At 37.3% G+C, this 25,204-nt stretch overlaps 1 protein-coding gene across 1 annotated transcript in view; it reads right to left on the bottom strand.

Annotated features, from left to right (window-relative positions):
• Positions 1–25,204, bottom strand: part of DIAPH3 (diaphanous related formin 3) — a 435,206-nt gene that overhangs the window by 363,271 nt on the left and 46,731 nt on the right. Inside the window, exon 3 of the mRNA XM_006914939.3 lies at positions 10,076–10,180. Coding sequence (XP_006915001.1) covers positions 10,076–10,180 — 105 coding nt within the window. The remainder of the gene's footprint in view (positions 1–10,075; positions 10,181–25,204) is intronic.

Raw genomic sequence — 25,204 nt, 5'->3', positions numbered from 1 at the left:
TAACCAAAGACACAAGGTGGCATCACATAAAGAATATGAGATTCAAAATCAGAAGACTAGATGGGCCAATGGCAGCAGCAGTGTAGCTTCTGAAACGCCCTGGATCCTCACAGAAAAAGAAAACAAGAAAAGAGCAAAACTAAAACCCCAACAGTATTGAGACAAGGTACAAGCATACCCTCATTTTACTGTGCTTCACAGATTTGGGGTTTTGTTTGTTTGTTTGTTTTAATTAAACAAATTGATAGTCTGCATTCATCCTGCTTCAAACAAGTCTAACGGGACCATTTTTCTAACAGGCCCCAGTGATGGTTAGCACTTTTTAGAATAAAGTATTTTTTAACCAAGGTATGTACATTGGTTTTTTTTCAGACATAATGCTAGTGTACACTTAACACGCAATTTATTTTTTAACCAAGGTATGTACATTGGTTTTTTTTTAAGACATAATGCTAGTGTACGCTTAACACACAATTTAGTGTAAACGTAACTTTGATATGCACTGGGAAACCAAACACTTCATGTGACTCTTTACTGCAATATTTGCCTTATTGTGGTGGCCTGGAACCAAACCCACAGTACCTCTTAGGTGTATGCCTGTATCTCCATGATCCTCAAAATACAAGCGGTTGGAGACAAACCACTAACTGCCACTACCTCTGCAGAGTATCAACGTCTGTGGAAAGCAGCAGAAAAAGCAATAAAGTGTCTGATGAACACGAAAACAGGGAACTCCAAAACAGCCCAGAGGTATTCATTAGAAATCGCAGTAGGCCAGTGTGAGAACGGCAGCTGAAACTGGGCTGAGAGCGGCCCGTTCCAACACGGTACGTGCATCAACTCACAACGCTGAGCTCCCAGGACAGGACCCCACACCATGGAGAAAGCAAGCGCTGAGAGTGACATCAAAATTGAGCAGAATAGTCCTACATTACGATGAAAGATCACCACGAAAACAAACCCATAAGACATGGCAAACTATCACAATTTCAAAACGAAACTGAGACATTAGAGAATATGCTAGACATGAAAAATATGTTAAAGCAGAATTACAGAAACTCGGAAATTAGGTAAGAAAACTCAAGAAAAAAATAGAGACAATGTTTAAATAATTTCGGAAATGAAAACTAAACTAGAAGGAATATAAGAACAAAAGAACAAATCATGTATAAGAGATTCAGATTGAAATATTATTTTTAATTAAAAAAGAAGAGTAAGATAAAAAGGATTTGGGGAAAAGTGGTATATTGGAAACAAAAATCCAACATCCAGACAATTGGATCCCTGAAGAAGAAAATGAAAGCAAGTACATAATGAAAAAGCGTACTGCTCATTTTATAATCCCGACTCTGGCTTCTAAATAAAAAGAGCCAATAACCTATAAGGAATAAAAATTGCTGTCCTTTTGACAGCAATGGCGTCATGCTTTATACTAGAAGGGAATGGTATACTGTATGTTAAGATCCTAAGGGGGAAAACACGTGAGCCAAATATTTTATACCCTGTAAAAATGACTAAACAACAAAGGGCATATACTGTTATCAACACAATAACTCAGGGAATATTGTTCCGTGACCCCTTCACAGGAATCTACTAAAGAACAAACAAAATGACTAGAGAAATATTGACATATGGGCTGGTAATGAGCATTAAAATACAGTTACTCATAGAAATAAAGACTTAATGAGGGTTAAATACAGTCATTCATAGAAGGGCTAAATGAAGACTAGAAAGAAATATATAAAATGTAATGCCTATGGGCTCAGTGTAGGTACAGTATAACAACAGTTGGTAATGTGAATGGCACATGCAAAAGAAATAATTTTAAACACCTACACTTTTTTTTTCTTTTGGTCTCTTCACTAAAGACACCTATAGTGACTAACCTGCTAGCAATAAGCATCCTTAATCCCCAGACTGTTCTTGAAATATCATTTCCCACTAAAGGAAATGGCTGATTCCAGAGCTAGTGTGGGAAGAGAGGAGCCTGGATCACCTTATCTTACCATGTAGAAACGAAACGATCCAAACTACTAGGGCCACCCCCAAATGATTAGGAGCCAACCGGACAAGGTCCCACTTGTCAAATACGAGACAACTTGAGGTTTATTAATTATCGTGGTGTCCAAATTTTTAATGACATTAAAAATAGTTGGTCACCTTCAGAGAATGATAGGGAACCAATACAGTATCTCAAAAACTAGCAAGGGAAAGAAATGGTCTCTGTAAATGTATTCCGACTAAGAAATGAAAATTAAATTATAGAATTTTAATTATAAACCAGACATGAAGTACCTCCTGATAACAGATCATAGTACTTCCTACGTCTTGCCAAAGGCATCACATCCGAGTCTGATCAAGCCTCTGACCAGCTGCCACTCTGCAGGAAATACAGAGGAAACGGGCGAAGCTCACCACGAGTACAGGATCAGCACCATCCGGACTGTCCTGGATGAAATAAAAGGACGAATGGGGAACTAGAAGATTAAAAAGCCTTTCAAGATACTCAGAATTTTAAAATGTAAGAATAAATTATGGTGTCTGGTGATGTACTTTTGGGTGATAAAACTATAAAAATCAAGGAAGTAATTCCTATAAAAGTCAAGAGAGTGATTACTTTTAGAGAAAAAAGGGAAGTTGAGACTGAGACGGAGCAGACGGAGAGCTTCCTGCTCCCTGCGGTGGCTGGCAAGGGTCTGATTACTGATCTGGGTGGTGTCTACTTTACAATTCATTAAACTACATATTTGTTTTGGGGTGTTTTCTCTAACTGTGCTTTATTTTTATACTAAAAAGGTTTAAAAACTGAGAAACCCTAATTTCTAATTCTAGCTGCAGCACTAACTTGGGGATATCACTCACTCCCTGGGCCCTTATTTGCAAAACGTAGAGATGCTCAAAGATCTGTTCCAGACCTAACGTAAATAAAAAACAATGTAATAACTATGAAAATGTCTACTAAATGAGAGCATAACAAAGCCATCCTTATCAAAAATAATGCCAGAAAATTATTTTTCACTCACCAAAACAGTACAATATAGTTTTTCCAAGAAAACGTCTACCAAAAATAAAAATAAAATAAAAAAATCTAGTGTAACGGTAATAACACACAAGGCGTACTGAAAACGTAAGATTGTCTGAATTTACTTTGGACTATGTTGTCTTCCCACCTCAGTGAATCCCCAAGGCAGAACTCCCATTTTATTTAATCCACCCAGGAAGGCTTTCTGACAATGAACGGATTTGAAATAACTTTTTATGTACTACATTGAGGGTAAGAAGCTATACCAACCACACTTACTTTCTTGAGGGTACGGGAAACCATTACATTGCACCAGTTAGGAAATTGTAATAAACCAGGGCAGTATGAAATCAAGAATGAATGCCTTTTGCATATTAAGATGATTACCCCATTAAGGATGTTTAGGTCTATATAGAATTTATTCTTTGGGGGAATAAGCAAAAACTGAAACGATGTCTCTCAAATCCAAACTAAGAGGGAATTAAATTTACTGCCACCAACCAGAAAGGTAAATCGGTCCACTGAGGCTTTAAAACCAGGCACGCTCTTCTCCTTCCTAATACCTATTCTGTTGGGGATCTTTTCCCAAAACTGACCAGGTTCTTCCGATACAGTAGATAACCTTCCCCTTTGATTATTTCTACAAATGGCCAAGAAACAACCCAAATAACCAAGATGAATACAACCTCACATGACCTCTAATGCCACGCCTGACCTAAGCATCATTGACCACGTCAGGCTTTAGAATTCTAGTAAATGTTACTAGTAGGTAACAATATTTCTGTATCGGGCCAGTTTTTTTTGAAAAGTGCTAAAGCAAAGCTTACCTTAACTATAAGATTTTTAGAAGACCAAAAATATACAATTCTAATTTGAACCTAATATAATTTCTTCCTACCAAAAAAAAAAAAAAAGACTGTTTCTTCATTACTATCCCCTGCCTTAAAAAAAAAGGAAAAAACACCGCAGTAAAAGCAAAGAACATTAAACGTCACTGGCGTGGCCCAGAAATGACTCATAAGGAAGCCGGGTGAATCTGAGCTTCTGGAAGACAATTTTAATTGTACGTAAATAAAACCTGCCCTATATAAGCACAAATGGAAATTAAAGTGCCAGATAGATTATTAGGAAATACTCTTTATAAGAAATGGGTTCATTGCCCTGTGGCTCTGAAATTTTCTCCTAGTCAGCAAGCAAGACCTGGAGACAAACAGGCAAAGTCTCTTAAGCAAGGACATTGTTGATAAATATGTGTCTTATACCAAGTACCAGCCACAAATTTTTACCAAGCTTTTGCATTACACGGGTGCGCTAATCAAATCCCCAACCTGAACTGGAAGCCCCCCAAAAATTCATGTTAAATTCATGTTAACTTAATTAGCAAGAATATGTAAAACTGTCTAGTTCATCTATGTTTCCAATGGTTAAAACATAAACCTTTTAAAGGAAAACAATGAAAAGTGAGAAAAAATAAAAGAACCTGATTTACCTGTATCTGACAATGCTTTCTAAAATTAACATATAAAACTGAACTCTAAGAAAAACAGACAGGTGTAAATGGTTAAAAGGTATAAACATACCCTAAAGAATATTACAATATTAACAAATTGATGGTAAAACAAATGAACTTTAGATTTTCTACCTAGAGAAAATGTACACAGATATAAATGTATGACTAATATTTTTTCAAAACATAATTCTTTTCTGATCAAGATACGCCTGGAAGACGACGGTGCAGAAAACCAGGTCCTCCATACTTGAGAATATCACGCCCAGCTGAGTATGACAACGAGTACCCTAACACCTTTCAAAATACTTTTAAACACTATATGTACACATACGTATACGCGAGAATCTATAATCCTACATTTATGAATTTAATTTAGACTCAGTCATTTTATCACTGTTTAAAAAACTTCTGTTAGTCTTTGTGCCTTTTTGAAGTTATGTTCTATAATATCTGATATTTATTTCTTATTTAAAAAGTCTAAGCAAGAATGACAGAACTACTTTAAAGTCCAAGGAACAAGGTGAAACACTATCTAAACTTTTCCAATACATGCCTCAAAGGAGCCCTTGCCATCACTTGACTGCAGTCCAGATCAACTATGAAAGAAAAAGCTTAAAAACAGTGTCAAAGGAAGCTAGCAAAATTCCAGGAGCACTTATAAAAGATAAATTCTACTTCTTTCTCTGGGGGAAAAAAAAATCGAAAAGGAAAAAACTAAGCATAACTAGAAAATAAAGGGTGGATAGTCTAATTAAAATTAGAAATGTGAAATTAGGCCTTCCGTATTAGCTATCAGCCCACCTAAAATAAGCACACTACTTGCAGTGATGGATGGGGGTAGAGGGGGAGCAGAGGCCTGTACCAGCTTTTATTTCCAAGCTAGCGCCTTCAGAAGAAAGCAGTAGTATAAATGTCAGAGAAATTTCTAAAGCATTTTACCCATCTCTAATGGCAAAGCAAAACAAAACAAAAAGACCATGGGCTGACAGGTAGCAGTCCAGTTATAATCTGCATAGAAGTAAACTGTCTGGACGGTCTCATCATTTCATATCTAAAAATTGGGACGAAAAAGACTACTCCGAAAGCACTGATGAGCAAATGCTAATCTCCACAGAATGGTTCTTGGAGACATAATAAAGGCTTGAACATTACTGCATAGCCCAATACAAAATTTCCCAAAAAACCCTAAGTTTCTCTCTCCCTGAAACTCCACCTCCCCAAAGGACCAGACATCTTCTGGTTCTCCTGTCTCTCAAACGTGGCTCCCTGATTGTCTTCACTTCCCCTCGCCCCCTAGCCTGTTCCTCCTTCCGGGGGAACACAGGTTTGGGGTTCACTTTTACTTTCTGGGATATAGGTTTTGGGTTCTCAGGGCTTCTCCAGTTCTGTACTGCCATAGATGACCCTGAAAAAGCCTAAAAGTGGAATAAATAGAAGATTCTTTCTTCGCAACAGAAGGGAAAAGTACAGTGAAATTTTTATTAATCCTCTGTGATAAGGGGCGGGGAAGGTTGTACTGATCTTAATTCTACTCTCTACAGGTTTTCTTCTGAACACATTCTTCACATAAATTAATCCATGCCTTTCTGTTAACCCTGGCATGGGAGACTTTCATATTCCCTAGAGATAATATACCCAGAGCCAGCTCACCCCGAACACAAGTCGAGCGCCCACAAGAAAATAAATATCAACATAAACACAGGCATCACAGACATAGGGTGTGATGCAGCAAAACCGACGAGAAAAGAAAAAGTTGGTGAAAGCAGTAAGTCTATTAGGATGTCTCTCCTAGACCTGGCTTGTCTACTCAAAGCTCAAGAATGCTGACTACAAAAATCATAATTTAACGATACTGCAGGGATGCTTGAAGAATTTTAAGGAACACAAAAACATAGCAAAAAATAAAAATCAATTGAGTAAAGATTTTTAGGACGTAAAGGACAATTTGAATCATAAGTTTTACTTAAAGTAAAATGTTAAAAAATGTTTTACTTTTTCTCAGACATTTCTAGCAACACCTTATAATTATTCATACTATTCTATGTATTGTGAAAGACATGAAAAATAAAATGTATACTCTTAAATGTAAAAATAAAAAATATATATGAGACAAAAAGGATGAAAAATAATTAAACCACAATAAAGATTAAGAACTACACTCATAGTTGGGTCAAGCATAATTAGATACATTTATATGGCAGATTTGTATATTAAATTACAGTTCCCTTCCATTTAGAAAACAGAAAAAATTCTTAGGGACCAGGGGCTCTAAAGATCCTCTGCTATGTTCCAGAATTTTCTTCTTCTTACACTGTCTGGGAACTGTGAGTTCTCTTCCATTTAGACTATCATCTCACATCCGACTTTTAAGGTCCTTACCACTAATTGCGGAACAGTCTTACCCTCCAGCTAGTAATCAAACAAAAGTAAAGTCTGTGTCACTTTTTTTTTTTTTTTTAATTTTATTTTATTAGTTTCAAGTTGTGTCATTCTTTGAAAGAAGTTTTCTCCAATAAAGTTGCTGCTAAACAGATGAGGCAAGCCATCTACCAAGGCAGGGCCCTGGGCCATGTGGTGCCTCTCTCATCTGTGCTCTTGAGGATGCCGTGGAGGGGAGGGTCTTTTAAGATGCTTCTTTGATGGAAAGAGGAATTTCCAGAGTCAATTAAAGATAAAGAGAGACCCCGCAGAGGGAAAAGTGCATCTGGATGGTATATCAGAACGCTTATGACAGCAGAGGAAAAACCCAGCTTAAATAAGAACACGCATCGCCTGACACAAGGGAAGATTCTAAAAGCAGGACTACGTGGGGGCAGAGCAACAGCTCCCAGATGTCCCACTCCAAGCACCCCAGCCCATCTCACAACCATGGCGAATGTCAGAAAAAAAGTTTCTTTCTTGCTCTGGATCTTTTTATGAGGGAAGGGAAACTTCCCCAGAAGCCCCCAGCAGCCCTGGCCACCAGATGGTACTGGCCAAACCTGGACCACATACCCAGGCCCTAGGAAGTGAAAACACACATGAATCTGGCATTTGCAACCTCTAAACATGCTTATTTGCTTAATAAAATTTTAATAATCTCCCATAACTGAAGAAATTCAGTTTTACCATTTGGCGATCTAAACTGAAACTTACTTAAGGTTCAAAAATAACCTAATTTGATTGATTTTTATTCTTCTTCTCAAAGCCAAACTTACCTATTTTGGTGCTACTTTGAGGGTTAACATGTCGAAAGCGTTTTCAAATCAAAGGTAGACATCGGTACTATTTTTTAAAAAAATAATGTTAATACTTATCCACAAAAGAGAATCTCGAAGCAAATTCTAAGGCTAAAATAACAAAAGTATAACTACTACAAACCACAACCTCTCTAAAATAACCTATGAAATTTCATTGTTTTTCTCAGAGAAAACTTTTTCAGTACTCATTAACCCAAATATACTAGCATGACAAAGTCTGTATCCTAGAATTAATGAAATGTGTTTCTACTTTCAGAGCAAAAATAGATGACTGGTCAGCTTGAAATTTCTACGTTAACCACCTGCCAAATTACTCAGAACCCTCCTAGGAAAAGCCATGATCCTCCGCACACTAATTAAATGAGTCGATGCTTTAATCATACTTTAGATAACTAATCTATTTCAATCCTGATAATCTAATTAACTAATTCTGGTAAATAAATTCCAACCTTAGTCCAAAATAATTAGAGGATTAAAGTTTAAAATCAGTGAATGCAAACTGAAATAGATCCATTACAATGAAGTTCAAAGTGGTTTGTTCTATTAAAAAGTCTGTTTATTATCTGAAATTCAGAAATTGAAATGCACTATTATTCCAAGCCTTTCTAAACTAGTTCTAATACAATATCTCTTGTAATTATATTAAGTGAATTCGTGTCTATTGGATTTAAAATTCCCAAAAAGGGTAGTCTTTCCTGATTACTCCATATAAAAGAGTTATACCATCTCCACACCACCCCCGCTGTGTTTTCCACATCATATTTCCCCTCCAATTACCCATGTTTATGTGTTGCCCTATGTTGCGCCCGTGTTGCCCTATGTTGCGCCCCAGGACACAATGATAGACTACCTTGATGCTCCATCTCCAGAGCCTAAAATAGTGCCCGACATATAGACACTTAAATGTGATGAGGGAACAAATGAAAGTCATAGAAATGCAGACTCACTAATAGTAAATTTGTATTTTTTACTGATGTACATTTACTTATATTTTTAATTATGGTGTAATAATTTCAACAACGCTAATGATAAACAAATCGCAAAGAAAATTAAACAACCACGACTAGCACAGAGGCAGCCGCCAGTTATAAAATCGGTTATGTTCTAACCATGGAATAAACAATTTGACCCTAGCAACAAGCCTACGATGTAGGTATTAGTTCCATCCTATGGATGAGGAAATTGAGGATCAGAGAGGTAAAATAAAATGCCCAAGATTCAAGTAGAGGATAAATAAATTGATCTAAAATAAAAGCTTTGACTCCCAAATCCCCACAGCTAATCTCTGATGTCTAAGCATCATTAAGACACAACAGCAATTCATACCACAGCAGCATGTACAGAGCCCATCTATATAAAGTGCTGAAACAATAGTGCTCTGTGATTTCCGCAAGTGAACATCGGGCTGCCCAAACATGAGATATGTTTAAAACTTAATTATCGTTTGAGTCTTGCTTCCAAAAGAAATACCTCAGAGTCACTGGTCTAGCAGATAAATGGACTTAAAGTAGAAATAACTTGTATTCTTTTAACCTAGACTTGAGTTAAAGTATCCAGTAAAAACTACAGTATATTATTCCTCTCTATCTTAAGTTCCGCCAAAATCATTTTCTCTGGTTCTTCTACCATTCGCTTCTTCATTAGCTTTCATTTTAAATTTTTCATCCAACCTATTTATTTAAAATTTTTATATGACTGGTCAAGCTCATTTGCTGCTCCATGAAATAGACGTAATTGATTCTGTGTGCCAGTCATGGCTTCTTAGACATCCAGGCATCACTTCCACCCACATATTTTATGTTTCCCTGGAAAACGGACAGCCATATGGAGACTGAACGCTCTTTTCAATGTCTACATATGTAATTTTCACAAGATAATTTTATCCATAAGAAAACTCACATTAAACATATGCCTCTAAGCCACTATTACGTATCCTGATTTAAATGGCTGCGGTAAAATCAGTCTCCCTTTTCTACAATACAAAGATTACCCCAATTTATAAGTGACACAGAAATCAACACCCATCTTAACTCACTAACAAGGAAAGTTGTCTGAAGGGCGCGTAAACCAACCAATCGCAGTGTTTCTTAGCAATGTGAGTGGCTAAGAAACAAAAGCAGTTTAAGTTACAAGGTGAGATGTATGTTTAAATTAAACTTATTGTAATACTGTGCTTTTAATGATACATTCGAAAGCCCTCTGATTCCGGTCGCCACCAACTTAAGCACCTCAGCAGACAAATGCATTGTTTTTCATACCACCACATGCTTCAGTAGTATTTTTCCACTTGACAGCTTTACTTACTGTCTTGGAAGCAGTATTAATGTACTGCATCACCATTTCTTTTTTGATACTTAAGTCCTTTTCCCGCAATGGTGCCTTCTTATCTTCATTTAAATTCATATCTTCCTGGAAAACACAATTAAAAAGCCTCATTTTAGAATCTAAGTAGAGCAGCAACTCTATATACACTAAGAATGGAAAATCAATACGTTGTGACTAAAACAGCATTAATTGTTTTGAAATGATTTACGTGTAGTTCTGCCCGGAGGAGAGAGAAAAGAGCTGATATGGAAATATTCTAGCCGATCATCTTCACAGGTAAAACACTTACCAAAACAGCTTTTTAAATTCACAGCAGGCTAGTAAAATTACATTCGCATCACTATAGATAATTAGACAGGTGAAGATTTCTGCCTTTTATAAAGTCATTAGGATTCACAATTTCAAAATACACGTGTGTGTGTGTACACATTTTTTTTTACAACAGCTGCACCTGAAGCTATCTTGCACTGTTTTGAAGGAGCAGCTCCATGTACCAAAAATTAAATGGTAAATAAGCCAACCATTTTCTAGACCCTTATAGCGACAAGCACATATCAAACACCTAGTACTGACCCCAGCAAAAGGTGAAGCATTCTATAATTTTAAACGTCTCCTCTCTACCACAAAATATTCATTAACTGCTTAACTTATTCAAAAGCTACACTTATAAATAAAAAGAGGTACCACCTAAAAATCTAACATTGATCAAACACCATTCAAAATAAAGGTTTAAGAGACCTGGACATCGCTCCAGGTCTAATTCTCACTAAAAATACAAGTTAAGTACATCCACATGACTATGTGACTCGCTACCAGGATCTACCAATCAGGTTGCTTAAGAGGCCGTCCCAGCACAGGAAAGGGAGCAAAGGTAAGAAATGGCTGAGGTTTCAAGGGCAGCTCATGTGGATTTCTTCCTGATCTTGGCCCTCACCTGTTTCTGATATGCAAGGCACAACACCTGAATGTATATAAACTCTATATCCACCTAGAAACAGAACCATAAAAATCAAGACTTTGGATCGCCTATGGAGCCCAGCAAGTTAAATTTCTTCCCAAATTTTACAAGAGAGCTGCTATATATCAAACACTGGCAGTGTATGCCATTAGCTGACTCAGTTTTTGCATACCAAACCGTTCAAGTACTTGAAATTCAAAGTCCCCTTTACTGCACCTTGATGTAAATATTTAAGCTCCTAGAAGTTGTTCCGGCTGACACTCCAATAAAAGGGAGTGATTAGTATTGTCTCTCTCGGCTGTTCGTAGAAATATCCTGTTACGTGAATAACGGTTTGTTTCACTTTTTCCCCCCTAAACCAGTGATTCTCAGCAGGCCTTAACACCACTGAGGAAGCATTTGGGAAATGTCTGAGGGCACTCTGGTTGTCACTGTGACTGAGGGGATGCCACGAGGACTTCTAGGGGGACAGTGTGCTAGACTTTCTATAACACGTGGGCTAGTCCAACACCATAAAAAGAACTGTCCTGTCTCCCAAAGAGAGATGCACGTACCTTCAAAAAGAGGGAATCATAATTATCTAAGCCTAAACTCTAATTCAATGGAATTAGATGGAAAATGGAATTCATATGGAAATTGTTGCAATATTAAATACTTTTTGTGTGGTTTTAATATACATTGGATTTTGACACTGTCTTTTAGTTTTGTGTTAAGCTTTACCAAGAAGTGTGCTCCATTCCTGAAACTTAGGTATTCCAGAACGATATGGCTTGTGGTGTCGGAATCACCAGAACAGCACATTTCTATCAGCTTACACTGTCGCCGTGGTACTCACAGTGGCATAAGGCAGAGATTAAAGAATGTGACTTTACTGTACCTTGTTGAGTTGTCATGGCCAACTGTTTACATTGAAATACATACTGTATTATTATACAGTCCAGTGAGGCATTCTATTGATTCTTCTAAATTATGAGTATAGATAGCTTATATTATCTATAAAGGCTGTCCATGGAAGAAAGCCATGGGGAAGTTAGGGGATAATTCTCATTAAAGGTGGGGGGAGCTAAGAACACTGAGAACTTGTCTTTCTAATGACCCGGCGTCTTCAGCTAGCAAACTATAAAATACTTGATGCAGAATACTAAAAAACAGAAAGGCCATTAGTTGTGACTGAAATCAAAATAAAATTTCAAGGTAAAGAGATGAAAGATAAAAAGGCTCCCGTACTGCTTTCTTTGTGGAAAAACATCTTCAAGATGACATGAACTTAGACACAAAAGCAGTATATTTGGAATTAAGGAAGAGACCCAGAGTTCCCCCAACCTCCTTCCTGTGGCTTATCTAACCTCTCTTGCCTACATACGGTACTCACCTTCATGACAAAGGTGTGATGACTGTCCCTATTTAAAAACAAAGAGGAAACAGAAGAAATGATACTACAAAGAAGTTTGGAATCAACTACGTAATAGCACAAACCTCACAGAAACACGCATGAGGCAGTAAGCTCATCTAACAGGTGGTCATTCCCTGCATGTCCAGGAGCAAATGGCACTGGAAAGTGTAAGAAAAATTCTGTCCTTTACGAAAGGAAAAAGAAATACAGAAGCAATGGAAAGAAAAAGAAAATGTGTGGGAGTGTGTGTGCTTAAAGGACGCAGTATTCTTAGAACAGATTTTGAAACTACAAAGAAAGGGGCGAAATGAAGGAAAACCCTGTAAGTCAGTGGCACTAAACTTCAGGGGGTCACGAAGTCCTTGGGGGAATGTATTGGAAGCTTTTCCTAGAAAATGCACAGCCATGCCTTGTTTCAATTCCAGGAGTTAAGCTAAGCATCTCTTAAGGCTATCGCAGAAACAGGAGTTGGGGTGCATCAGGGGAAGCCAAACATCTTCATTAAATAACGTCCAGGCTTTAGGGAAAATCTTCAACATGAGAGTCTGAATATCATAGTGTAAACTCCATATACGACAGAACAGAAAAGACAGGCCCACAGAAATGACTTTTTGGAGCCAGCTGGTTTAGAAACTCAAGAACCGGAGCCCAGACCCCAGTCTAGTGCTATTTCCAGGTACTCGTGTGAGGTCCTTGTGAGCAAGTCATCAATGTTCATGTTACTTAAGTTCGCATCTGCTCCAAGTGTTTGTATCGTGTCTCCATTGTTTTAGGTCCAGTTTCCTAGAGGGTGAGCAAGTCATCAATGTTCATGTTACTTAAGTTCACATCTGCTCCAAGTGTTTGTATCATTTTAGGTCCAGTTTCCTAGAGACAGCAGACCTGAGACAGGGATTCAGATGCAGGTGATTAACAGAGGAGATGCTCTCAGGATGAGTGGAGTAAAGGAAGCAAGGTAAGGGCCAGGAAAGAGGATTTAGAAAAGGTGGCCTTGGCTGGACTCTGGCTTCAGCCTGCATTGCACCACAGTATCACCAGGAGGGACACTCCCAAGTCAGTTGTCAGTAGCTGCAGGACACCAGTTCCCTGGGGCCAAATCTCTGGATGATGGGGCCGTTGTGAGCCACCAGGAACCTCCTGGGGTATGCTATGCAGGCTGCACCCTGGTGATGGGGTCTTGAAGAGGCACCAAGAGCACCCACAACACCATGTGAAGCTAACTTAATTTACATTATAATAAAGCATCCTTCTAAGCAAACTGAATACTATGGAACACCTAATACACTGCATAAGTATAAAATGATACCACAGCTGCAGATTTTAATAGCCCTGAAATGGCAGTTTACCTTGATAGATCAATGATAATTGTATGCAATTCATTAAATATCTCTCATAAATAAAATACTGAGCAGAAAATACATAGAACACATCGCTGTATAGGGCCGGATAAGTAATTCGAATGAGGCTAATATTTCAGTAGGTATGAGATAAACATCTACTCTAAATGGAAAAATCTTATCAGTTGGCTATTGAGCTGAATATTATCTCATTCCAAAATATTATTTGAGCAGTCATCAAATCAAAATTTTAGTTTCTGTCTAAAGAGTAACTTTCTGTTGTTAAAGTTCTATTAATACCTTAGCAACATATATTGTGAATTAACTCATTTAAAGCACTACCTTCAAATATATGTTTAGACACAGTTTTGCCTGGGGAAACTGGGAGTTGTGACATCAAAAAGTAATTTTCCCTTAGTTAATTACTTTCTAATTAAAAACTATACCTAAATCGAATCACTGTGCTATTTTCCTATGCACGTCTGAGCGGCACTAGGGAGCGATTTTAGAAACATAGAGAAGTATTGTAAAAAGAATCCAAATTAAGGGCACTCTACAAAATAACTAAGCACGATTCTTCAAAAGCGTCAAGGGCCATGAGTGACCCTGTCCCTGACTGTGGAGATGCGGCAAATTAACACAAGATGTGATCCGCAATCAGATCCTGGAACAGGGAGTGGGAAAACTGGCAAAATGTGAACAAAGTCTAGAGTTTAGTTAGTATTGTACCAATGTTGATTTTTAGTTTTGATAATTGTACTAAAGTTACCAGATGGTGACATCAGAGAAAGTTGGGTGAAGAGTACACAAAAACTACTATTTTCACAACTCTCTAAGTCTCAAATTATTTTGAAAGTTTCTGAAAAACTAAAATACTCATAAAACTTCGGCTATAAAAATAATTTGAAAGAACGAGAAAAATAGAGCATCCCTCATTCTTCCGAAGAATTTTTTAAAAAGTCCACCAAATTTAAAAAGGGTACGTTTTTAGTGTATTTGGCTCCAATAAATACACATGGACTTGATAGAGGAGAAGAAAGTAATGAAACGACCATCAAGACAAACATGAAGCTAAGGCGAGGAACTGTTAGGACACGGGTAATAAAGTTCCATTCAAACCTAGAGGTCAGGCACCCTTCGAAATTTTCCAAAACACGAAGTTCTCAAATTGCTCGCATTTTCTCCACTTTCATTCCAAACTTAATCTGTGAAACAATCATCTCACTCATTCTCCCAACAACCTTTCCTACAGCTTTTCGTGTAGACCTAGTAGTCCTACAATCTTACGTAACAGTTAAGTTCTTAAGTCAGGCATTGAGCTAAACATGTAAGCATTATTTATTTAATACACACTAATAACCCTTTGAGGCAGGTATTATCTTCCTGATCAATGAGAGATCTGAGGCTTAGGAAAAATGTTTAAACTGACCATAATCCTACAGCTTACATTTGAACTCTGGTCTATCTTCCCTATGCTTATTTCCATATTATTTAACTCCCTTATCATCTAAAATCCCATTTCATTTGGGGCTAAGACATCCAACTTAACACTTACTTGCCAGCACCTTGTGCTGACTCCTCCGCTGTCCTACGCCTGGCGACCAGTCTTTGGAATCCAAGCTACCCTCAGTCCTCACTGCCACTTTCCTCGGCCAGTCTAAATAACCACACCTGAAACTTTTCGTTATCGAAAGTGTCCCACCTCAAGGATCGCCATGACCTGCGTTATCCTTTTCTGACTTCAACACACACACACACACACACACACACTCACACACACATTTTTTTCTTATTTTTTTTTTTACTTCTCCCACTCTCAGTTACCATGTTCTCAACCTCAATAAAACTTCTAGTCTCTTGACTCCCTCCATTTTCTCCCGACACAGGCTAACTCTGACACATCACTTCCTACAATGCTTGTGGGAAATCCTCCTCGTCTCTCCTACCCGTATTCCCTAAGGTACTTATTTCAAACTTGCCATTCTCCAGAGGCTACACAACTACCATTTCTATCTGTCATTTTCAGGTAAGCGAATTTCAATTTCCTCTGTGAAAAGGAAAACTATAATTCAATTTCCTGTATTAGTAATTTACCTGCACACTAATCTTTCTGTACCAATTCCTGCATCTACCCAAAGATACCTCCACTTATTTATGCTCTGGATCCTCATTGGCCTTTTTATCTTTTTTAAATCCTATTTCACTGAATTCTTGGTTGAGCTTCAACACATAAACATGTCAATCCTTAAGGGATTAAAATTAAAAGAAAAAGCCTTTCTTTGGCCCTACCTTTCCTTTCTATGACTTCCTTTTTTCTCCTTCAAATAACTTTTAAAAGAATATTTCTATATTTGCTGCCACTTTCACAGTGCACAGACCGTGGTAGTTACTTTTTAGATATTTGTTAAATAAATGAGATATAACAGAAGCTCCCAAATAGAATATGCTAATCCTACTTTGGGACAGACGTATGAAATTCTCGTCCTTTTCTGGGAGCTGGAGCTAGAGATAATACAACCCCAGCCTAGAACGGGGTCCAGCTTCAGAGGTAGAATCTTCTGGCAGCGGTAATGACACAGTAAAACTGGCCACACTGAAACTCATCACATCTTCAGGGAGCACTAGCAGAACCACACACCACCTCCATGACCTGGAGCCGGGCAGCACCTGGCCGAGGAGTGAATGACGCCAAGATCTCACCCATACTTCACTACCCAACTGTGGGACTTTGCGTGGTGCTATATCCATTCAGAGCAATGAAAGGATACACATTTCCTGACCTGAACAAGGACATCGGGGGGTCAGCAGTGGCCATGATCTGGAAACCAAGTAAATGGCATGGAGTCGAGTCAGGAGTTTTTCCAATACTCCAAAGGATTCTTCCTATGGATGGGGTAGGGCCAGAGGTTCCCACAAACCAGGAAGTTACAAGCATTCTACTGGTTTTAGACACCTTGATTCCATCCCAGACTGATAAAACACTGGTACAAAAAACATATTTTCTACGTTTTGTTTGCCAAACCTGAGAGGGGGAAGAAAGATGTAATCTTAATACTCACGCACATATACGCAACTAGCTGGAGCACTAAGGAGCAATCGAGCAGAGAATGGCAAACACAGAGCAGACTTTTTTTCAACTGAATTACAAATGTTAGACTATTTTCATTCATGATGTGGGTTTTACAAGACAGCGTGCTCATTAAATTTACATACATCAAGTGCTGTGGGTTACTTAACGCCATGGAGTGTCAGATTACATTTAAATGATTGACTCTTTGGAGAGTAAAGCAAATATACACAAGCAGCAAGGTGAAGATGGACAGGTGTGAGACAGTTTATCGAGAGAGAAAAACACTCCAGACAGGCAGAGGTATGACTAGAATTATAAAGTGGATACTGGAAAGACAATATAACAATCGATTGAAAAATCCTATGGATCAATAAGCATTATAATCAAAGGTAAAAACTGCGTGCACAACAATAGCAAAATCAAACACTAATTTTTGTTAAGTCAACAGCAATCATCTCATTTTAACAGGGTATCATGTTGTTTCATGGGTTAAAGCCCATACATAGTCATCCTTGGTAGCTGTCTGTTTTCCTAACAATATCTTATCCCTATAGTCACAGATTGGTTAAGCATCTTAAGAGGTCCACGATGATTAGAATGACTTCTCCTGAGACTTCAGAGCTCAATATCCTACAAGCACAACTTTACCCATATTTCTTCTAAAAGTGTAATTCTTTTCTTAACCACACTGGACTTTATCTTCCATACCACACAATGCCAAAAGGTCTTGCTAATGTTTATCCCTACTAAGGTAAGTCTTTTTTTACCGTGAACAATTTGGTGCCAATAAAAACTGTAAGATTTCATTATCTAGGTCCAGGTCATTATATGCTCTCAAATAGTCAACATTAACTGAACCTTATCCAGTTCTGCAATTTAATAAATTTTAATCTTACATTAGCATTAAGTAAACATTACCAAAACCTTTAAAAGATAAATACAACTTAGAACCAAGAACTTGGAATTAACTTTATTACTACTTTTTTATATTTGAGATGTTCATAAATATGCTAAAGCTGTAGAATAGTTAATCTTTCTTTTGATCATTTCTAGTACGTTCTTAAACAAACCTTTATAATCATTTTTTATATAAATGATTTTTTTTTTCATTATGAAAATGTTTTAAGGGTGATGTCTGTATACAGCTGTGATGTCGAGACGGGGTGAAGAGCAGGTGCACACACAGTGAGACTGGCTATCGGGACAGGTTGGGAGTGAATACAGGAAGACTTCACAACTATTTTTGGAATACAGTGTTGCTAGGACTTTTCAAGCATATGGATAAGCACCTACAATCACAGATAACTGTGATTCCTGCAGATAAAAACACCGCTACTGATAAAATGGGTTTCTTTCCTTGATTTTTCAACTGTCTAAATAAATGGCCATTTCTTCGGAAACTACATAAAATATAAAATGGTCATTTGACTTATGATACAAGAGCCAACTTTTCTAGACAAAAAAATAAGACTAAGAAAAGGCCTTCAGAGTTAGAAATTGTACAGACACATCATTTTCCAGCTGGTGAAAGAGCATGCTTACACATTAACATAACATTTATCCTTTTGAAATTCCTCTATTTTATTGGTTCAACAAACTCCCACCAGGCAAAATTTGATGCTCCTAAATCATTTATTTTCTCATTTATCTGGATCTAGAAGCAACAACTAGGCATTGACATTATCCCCCCTGACAAATACAACCCATGAATCAACTTGACAATTGCCTTACACTTCTATACTCTCTTCTTCCTCCTCCTCCTGATATTTGGATTATTATTCGGATTGCTTTTAAACCACTTTTCCCCGAATTTTTCAATTTCTACCTAAAGGAGAGGGGAAAGACTGATAACTAATAAATCAAAACAAAGCATTCCCACAGAACCTCTCTCATCTTATCTAGTCAACCCTAAATACACTTTCTTAGTTTGTAATAAATAAGAAATGCTTAGAATAGAGGAAGTAGATTTGTAAAGAATGCTAATACTTAAAATAAACTACCTGCTGGTAGCAATCTATAGCAGTCAATAAACACTTAGAGCATTAACACAAAGGAGTCCTTGTTGGTTTCTCCTTTCATTCAGACTCCTGGTGACCCTCAAGATATCACTTACAAATTCAACATAATAGATGTCCATTTATCTGACTAAAGAAATTGCTGTGCATAAACCCTTAATACCCAAGGATTAAAGGGAAAAAGAAGAGAAAGAAGAAAAACTGTCCTTAGCACATACCCAAAGGAGGGGAACGCAAAAGTAAGTTAACAAGACAGACTCTCCACCCACCAACTTAACTCTGTGTGTATGAAGTTATATCGTTTTATTGCTTAAACATGGTGTTTGACAAAACAGAAGAAACAGATCATATGTGCAATACGCACGGTGAAGGCTCTGAGGGGACAAAGATGAATAAAGTTAAATGTTCACAGTCCAATAAAATATAGTTCTTATAAAAAGATTAGAAAAGGGATCTAATGAATCAATGAATAGAACAGAAATGTGTCATACGCAGTCACTCATTTAATCATTAACACAGGAATGTACTCAGTTTATTAGATAAAAATTATCAGGACCAAGCATCAACCCTATTGGAAGGCCGGAGTAGTAAGGAGCGAGCCAATTTAATTCAAGTAACTGGAATGTACAAGGGAACAAAAAAGCCTTTACTGAAGTACTTTAGGAACAGAGAAAAGACATTAACTATTTTCTGGAGTTATCAGAAAAGGCATCAGGGAACTGATTGTTTGATCTTCCTTTTTAAATTTTATTATCAGTTTATGACCTTTTTGGAAGGCAGATATTGGGTGGGTACAGAGAAATTCTCAGCAAAGAACAGCTTTTCGGTTTCCCTAATTTAGAGTTAGTTTATTATATTTGGAGTAAAATCTCAGAGCTGAAAAACAAATTCACTAAATTCACAAATGTAACCTCTTTTATTGTAGAATGACACTGAGTATAATGAAAAGGAAGAAAAAAGGCAATAACAAATGTAATTCAGATATTCTTATTGTACACATCATTGAAAGAACCTACAAATAATAAAAATTAATGAGAACTTAATAAGGATACATTTTACCAAAAATCAGTACACAAAAACCACTTGGAAAAAAAGTTTAGTTTTTTATAGATACTAGTTACATACTAGAAATAAACCTTCAGATAAATCTAGTAAAAGATGTGCAAGTCCTAAAGGGAGAAAATTCTAAGTTTTTACTGTTCGAGAACAGAAAATCTAAATAAATAACTAGAGAGATGACATGTGCAATGTTCACAGATGGAAAAACACTATGACACAGGTATCCATTTTGCCTAAATCGACAAATACACTGCAATTCCAATCCAGATCCCAACAGGCTTTATAACAGAATTTAACTGATTGTAAAATATAAAAAAATCAAAGGGGCCAAGAATACCTAAGATCATTTTCAATGAGGGAAGTGTGGTCTTAGATAGCAAGGCTTATTATAGAACTATAGTAAATAAAATCAGAAACAAAAGAGGATACATTTCATCTGATACCACTGAAATACGAAGGATCATAAGAGACTATGAACAATTTTATATACACCAAAAATTTAGATGACCTAGAAAAAGTGGATAATTACTAGAAATATAAAACCTACCAAGACTGAATCATGAAGAAACAGATAATCTGAACAGACCAATAATAAGGAGATTGAATGAGTAATCAAAAATCTCCCAATAAAGAAAAGCCAGGACCAGATGGTTTTGCTGGCAAACCAAACATTTAAACATGAATTAACACCAATCCTTCTCAAACTCTTCCCAAAAATTGAGGAGGGAGCACTCCTAAACTCATTTTACCAGGCTGTCATTACCCTGATACCAAAGCCAAACAAAGACACTCTGGGGAAACTAAAGGACAATATCTCTGATGACTATAGATGTAACACTTCTCAACAAAATACTAGCAAACAATTCATCGGCACATTAAAAGAATCACACATCATGATCAAGTGAGATTCATTCGACAAAATTCAACATCTATTCACAATAAAAGCCTCAATAAACTTGCTATAGAAGGAACATATCTCAACATTATAAAGGCCATATAGGATAATACCACAGCTAAGATTGTACTGAACGGTCAAAGGTCAAAAGCTTTTCCTTTAAGATTTGGAACAAGACAAAGATGCCCACTCTCACCACTCCTCTTCAACAGAGTATTAAAAGTTGTAGCCAGAGCAAAAAGGTGAAAAAAAAAAAGAAAAGAAAAGAAAAGAAAAGGCATCAGATTGGAAAGAATTAAAATTGTTTGCAGATGATACTATATTTAGAAAACCCTAAAGGCTCTACCACAACACTGTTAGAACTAATAAACAAATTCAGTAAAGTGGCAGGATAGAAAATCAACATACAAAACTCAGTTGCCTGTCTCTGAACTATCTGAAAAAAAATAAAATCCATTACAGTAGAATTGAAAACAAAAAACATTTAGGAATTTAATAAAGGAGGTGAAAGATCTTTACACTGAAAACTGGAAGGCACTCATTTAAAAAAAACTGAAGACACAAATGAATGCAAAACTATCCTGTGCTCATGAATCAGAAGAATTAGTATTGTTAAAATGTCCACCTTTACCCAAAGTCATCTACAGATTCAATGCAGTCCCTACCAATATTTCAAAGGCATTTTTTTACAGAAATAGAAAAACACACTTCTAATAGTTGCATGGATCACTTTGTAAAATATTTAGTGTCTAATCATTATGTTGTACACGGGAAACTAATATATTGTATGTCAGTTACAATTACAAAAGTGAAATGCAAGGAAAATTTAAAAAATGAAAAAATTTTAAAAATAATCAAACTCATAGAAAAAAAAAATAAATAAAAGTTGTATGGAACCACGAAAGACCGCAAATAACCAAAACCATTTTGAAGAAGAACAGAACTGGAGCCATTACACTTCCTGATTTCAAACTATATTACAAAGCTATAGTAATCAAAACAATACACTGCTGGCATTAAAAACACACAAATCAATGGAACACAATCAAGAGCCCAGAATTCAACTAATACTTCTAAAAGGAGCCAAAAATGCTCAATGGGGAAAGACAGTCTCTTCAATAAATGTTGGAAAACTTGATAATCACATGCAAAACAGGAAACTGAACCATCTTACAACACACAAAAATTAACTCGAAATGGATTAAAGACTTAAATGTAAGACCCGAAACTGTAAAACTCTAGGAAAAAAAAAACATAGGAGAAAAGCTCCTTGACGTTGGTTTTGGCAATCAATTTTTGGATATAAAAACAAGAGCACAACCAACAAAAGCAAAAATAAATAGGATTTCATCAAATTAAACAGCTTCTGCAGAGCAAAAAGAACCAACAAAATGAAAAGGCAACCTATGAAATGGGAGAAAATATTTGTAAACCACATATCTGATAAAGAGGTTAGTATTCAAATATATAAGGAACTCATGCAACTCAGAACAAATCTGATTCTAAAATGGACAGAAGAACTGAATCAACATTTTCCCAAGAGGATAAACAGAAGACCAACAGGTGCGTGGAAAGGTAATCGCTAATCAGGGAAATGCAAATCAAAACCACAATGAGATGTGCCCTCGGACCAGTTAGAATGGCCATCATGAAAAAAGACAAGAGGTAACATGCTGGCAAGAATATAAAGAAAAAAGAAGCCCGGTGCGCTGTTGGTAGAAATGTAAACTGTTACGACCACTACAGAAAATAGGATGGAGGTTCCTCAAAAAATTAAAAAGAGAACTGCCATATGATCCAGCAATTACACTTCTGGGTATACATCCAAAGGAGATGAAACCAATATCTCAAAGAGATACCTGCACCCCCATGTTCACTGCTGTATTTATAAACAGCCAAGACATAGAGACGACCTAAGTGTTTGTTGAGCAATGAATGGATAAAGAAACTATGGTAAAGATACATAATGGGATATTATTCGGCCACCCAAAAAAAAAAAAGAAAAGGAAAAATCCTGCTATTGTGATAGCATAATGCCCTCAGGGTCCAACCATGTTGAAATAAGTCAAAGATGAATAATGCATGGTGTCACTTAGATGTATAATCTAAAAATGCCAAACTCACAGAAACAGAGTAGATTAGTGGTTGCTGGGGCTGGGGAGTGGGGAGTAGGGAAAACAGGTGGTCAAAGGGTACAAATATGCAGTTACAAGATGAGTAAGTTCTAGAGACATAATGTACAGAGCCTGGTGACTCCATTCAACACCAGTGTACTGTATACTTGAAATTGCTAAGAGTAATTCTTAAAAGTTCTTACCACAAGAAAAAAAGGAACTCTGAGGTGATGGATGTGTTAACTAATCTGAATGCGATAATCATTTTGAAATATATGTTAACCTAAAATTAAAAGGTCTAAGTGAGAGGCAACAAGCATTTATTTTAGATCAAAAGAATAACTATGTGGGAAGCGCGGATTCAGATAGAAACTCAAACAGTGTCCTGATTAGGAGGCTAAGGCGAGGGGCATATATGGGAAAGGGAAGGGGACAATCGCATCAAGAGAAGGAATTTCCTCAGGTACAAATAAGCTAACATAGTGACACTAATTCTAAATGATGTTTTTCATTTTCAGTCCAGTAGTCATCAGTCCTGTAGTTATGTTTTCTTGTTACTTTCACAAACAGTTGTTTGAGATATAAGGTTGCTTTAGCTCCAAAGGTTATTTTGTCCTGTTTTAACATTCCGAAGGTTTGAGGAGTAAGACAACAAGACAAGTCCTCTGGGATGGCAGCTCCAACCCCATTTTAAAGTGGCTCTGTTTATATTATTTACATATATATGTCTATCAAATCATCACATTGTATGCCTTAAGCTTACACAATCTTATATGTCAGCTGTGTTTCAATAAAGCAAGAAAAAAATAAAATGATGAGTTCAGTATCTGGTTTGTTTAGATTTAGCATCTTTTAGAGAACTCGATTATACCTACTCTTCTGTAGAATATAAGGATATTCTACTACAGGAAAGGGCTCCGATCCACCAGGGGGGTATGTAGGGAACCAAAGTAGATAACGAAAAGACAAGAGGGCCCAAGGCAACACTCAGAGCAAATAAAAAACCTGAAAAGTAAACGAGTAAGAACTGAACAGAAAGAAGGAAAATCAGGAAAGGGGAAGAAGAGCCATGATGCCTGAAGAAAAAGGAGAAATGCAAAGGAGGAGGAACGGCCAGCAGTGTTACATGTGGCAAACAGGATCTGATGATCAGAATGCCACTCATAATTAGAAGGGTAAACATCTGGAAGAAAACAACAGCAAAAACTAAACGCTACGGGTAGAAAGAGTCAGAGTAAATTACTCTGCGTGGAGGACAGGCTTTGGAGGTTAATGACAGGAGCTATGGACAAAGGATCCATCGGCTTCTCATGGACAGGACGTGGATTCCCAGGAAAGCAGGCCTGGGCCACCTAGGTCATACTGCATCCAAAAGGTGACCTCAGCAGAGGAATGGGCTTATGGAAGACTAGGCCAGACAAAGGTGACAAGGGCATGGTAGGTGAGACTAAGAGGAAGTCACAAAAACAGAATCGATGTTTGTAATCTCCTGCACCTCTGGCAGGTAAATTAATCCCACAAAGAGGTCCACACCCCAAACTGTAGATCTTGAAAATGTTTCTTATTACATGGCAAAAGGGACTTTGCAGATGCAAGTAAGGTTACATACTTTAAAATAGGGACATTATTTTGGATTATCTGGGTAAACCCAATCTAATACACGAGCCCTTAAAGCAGGGAACTTGCTCCGGATGCAGGCAAGAGATGCCAGAGGGTAAGGCATCCAAGCACGAGATGGATTTGCTACATCTGAGATGTGGGGGCCCACGTGAAGGATGGGAAAGAGCCTCTGGAAGCTAAGGCAGCCCCTCGGTGACAGCAAGGAAACTGGAACCTCAGTCCTACAACGGCAAGGAACTAGATGCCACCAACACGAACCCAGAAGAGGATTTTTCCGAAAGCTTCTCAGATAGGAGCCCATGTATTAGTGATTTTGGCCTTATGAAACCTAAAGAAACCAAGTGAGCCAACCTGGACTTCTGACCCACAGAACTAGGAGATAACATGTTGGTGTTGTTTTAAGTTACCAGGTCTATGGCAATGTGTTACAACAGCAATAAGAAGCTAATACAACACCCAGGGCACCAATGCCGGATTATAAACGCCCTAGGCCAGCAAGTATATGCTTGTTCCTCCCCCCAACCCCACATCCAATCTAATCCCAGAGGGGACTGATTCGGTCTAGGGAGTACAGAAAAATAAGGTGAAGAAACAGGAGAGGCCAACCTCACTCCCAAGAACAGCCTCTACTCGAGACTCTAAGTGGA

The sequence above is a fragment of the Pteropus alecto genome, unplaced genomic scaffold (genome assembly GCF_000325575.1).
Source record: "Pteropus alecto unplaced genomic scaffold, ASM32557v1 scaffold35, whole genome shotgun sequence".
In the NCBI taxonomy this organism is placed as follows: Eukaryota; Metazoa; Chordata; class Mammalia; order Chiroptera; family Pteropodidae; genus Pteropus; species Pteropus alecto.
Note: the sequence above shows the minus strand (reverse complement) of the source record. Positions and strands in the feature narration are given on the sequence as shown.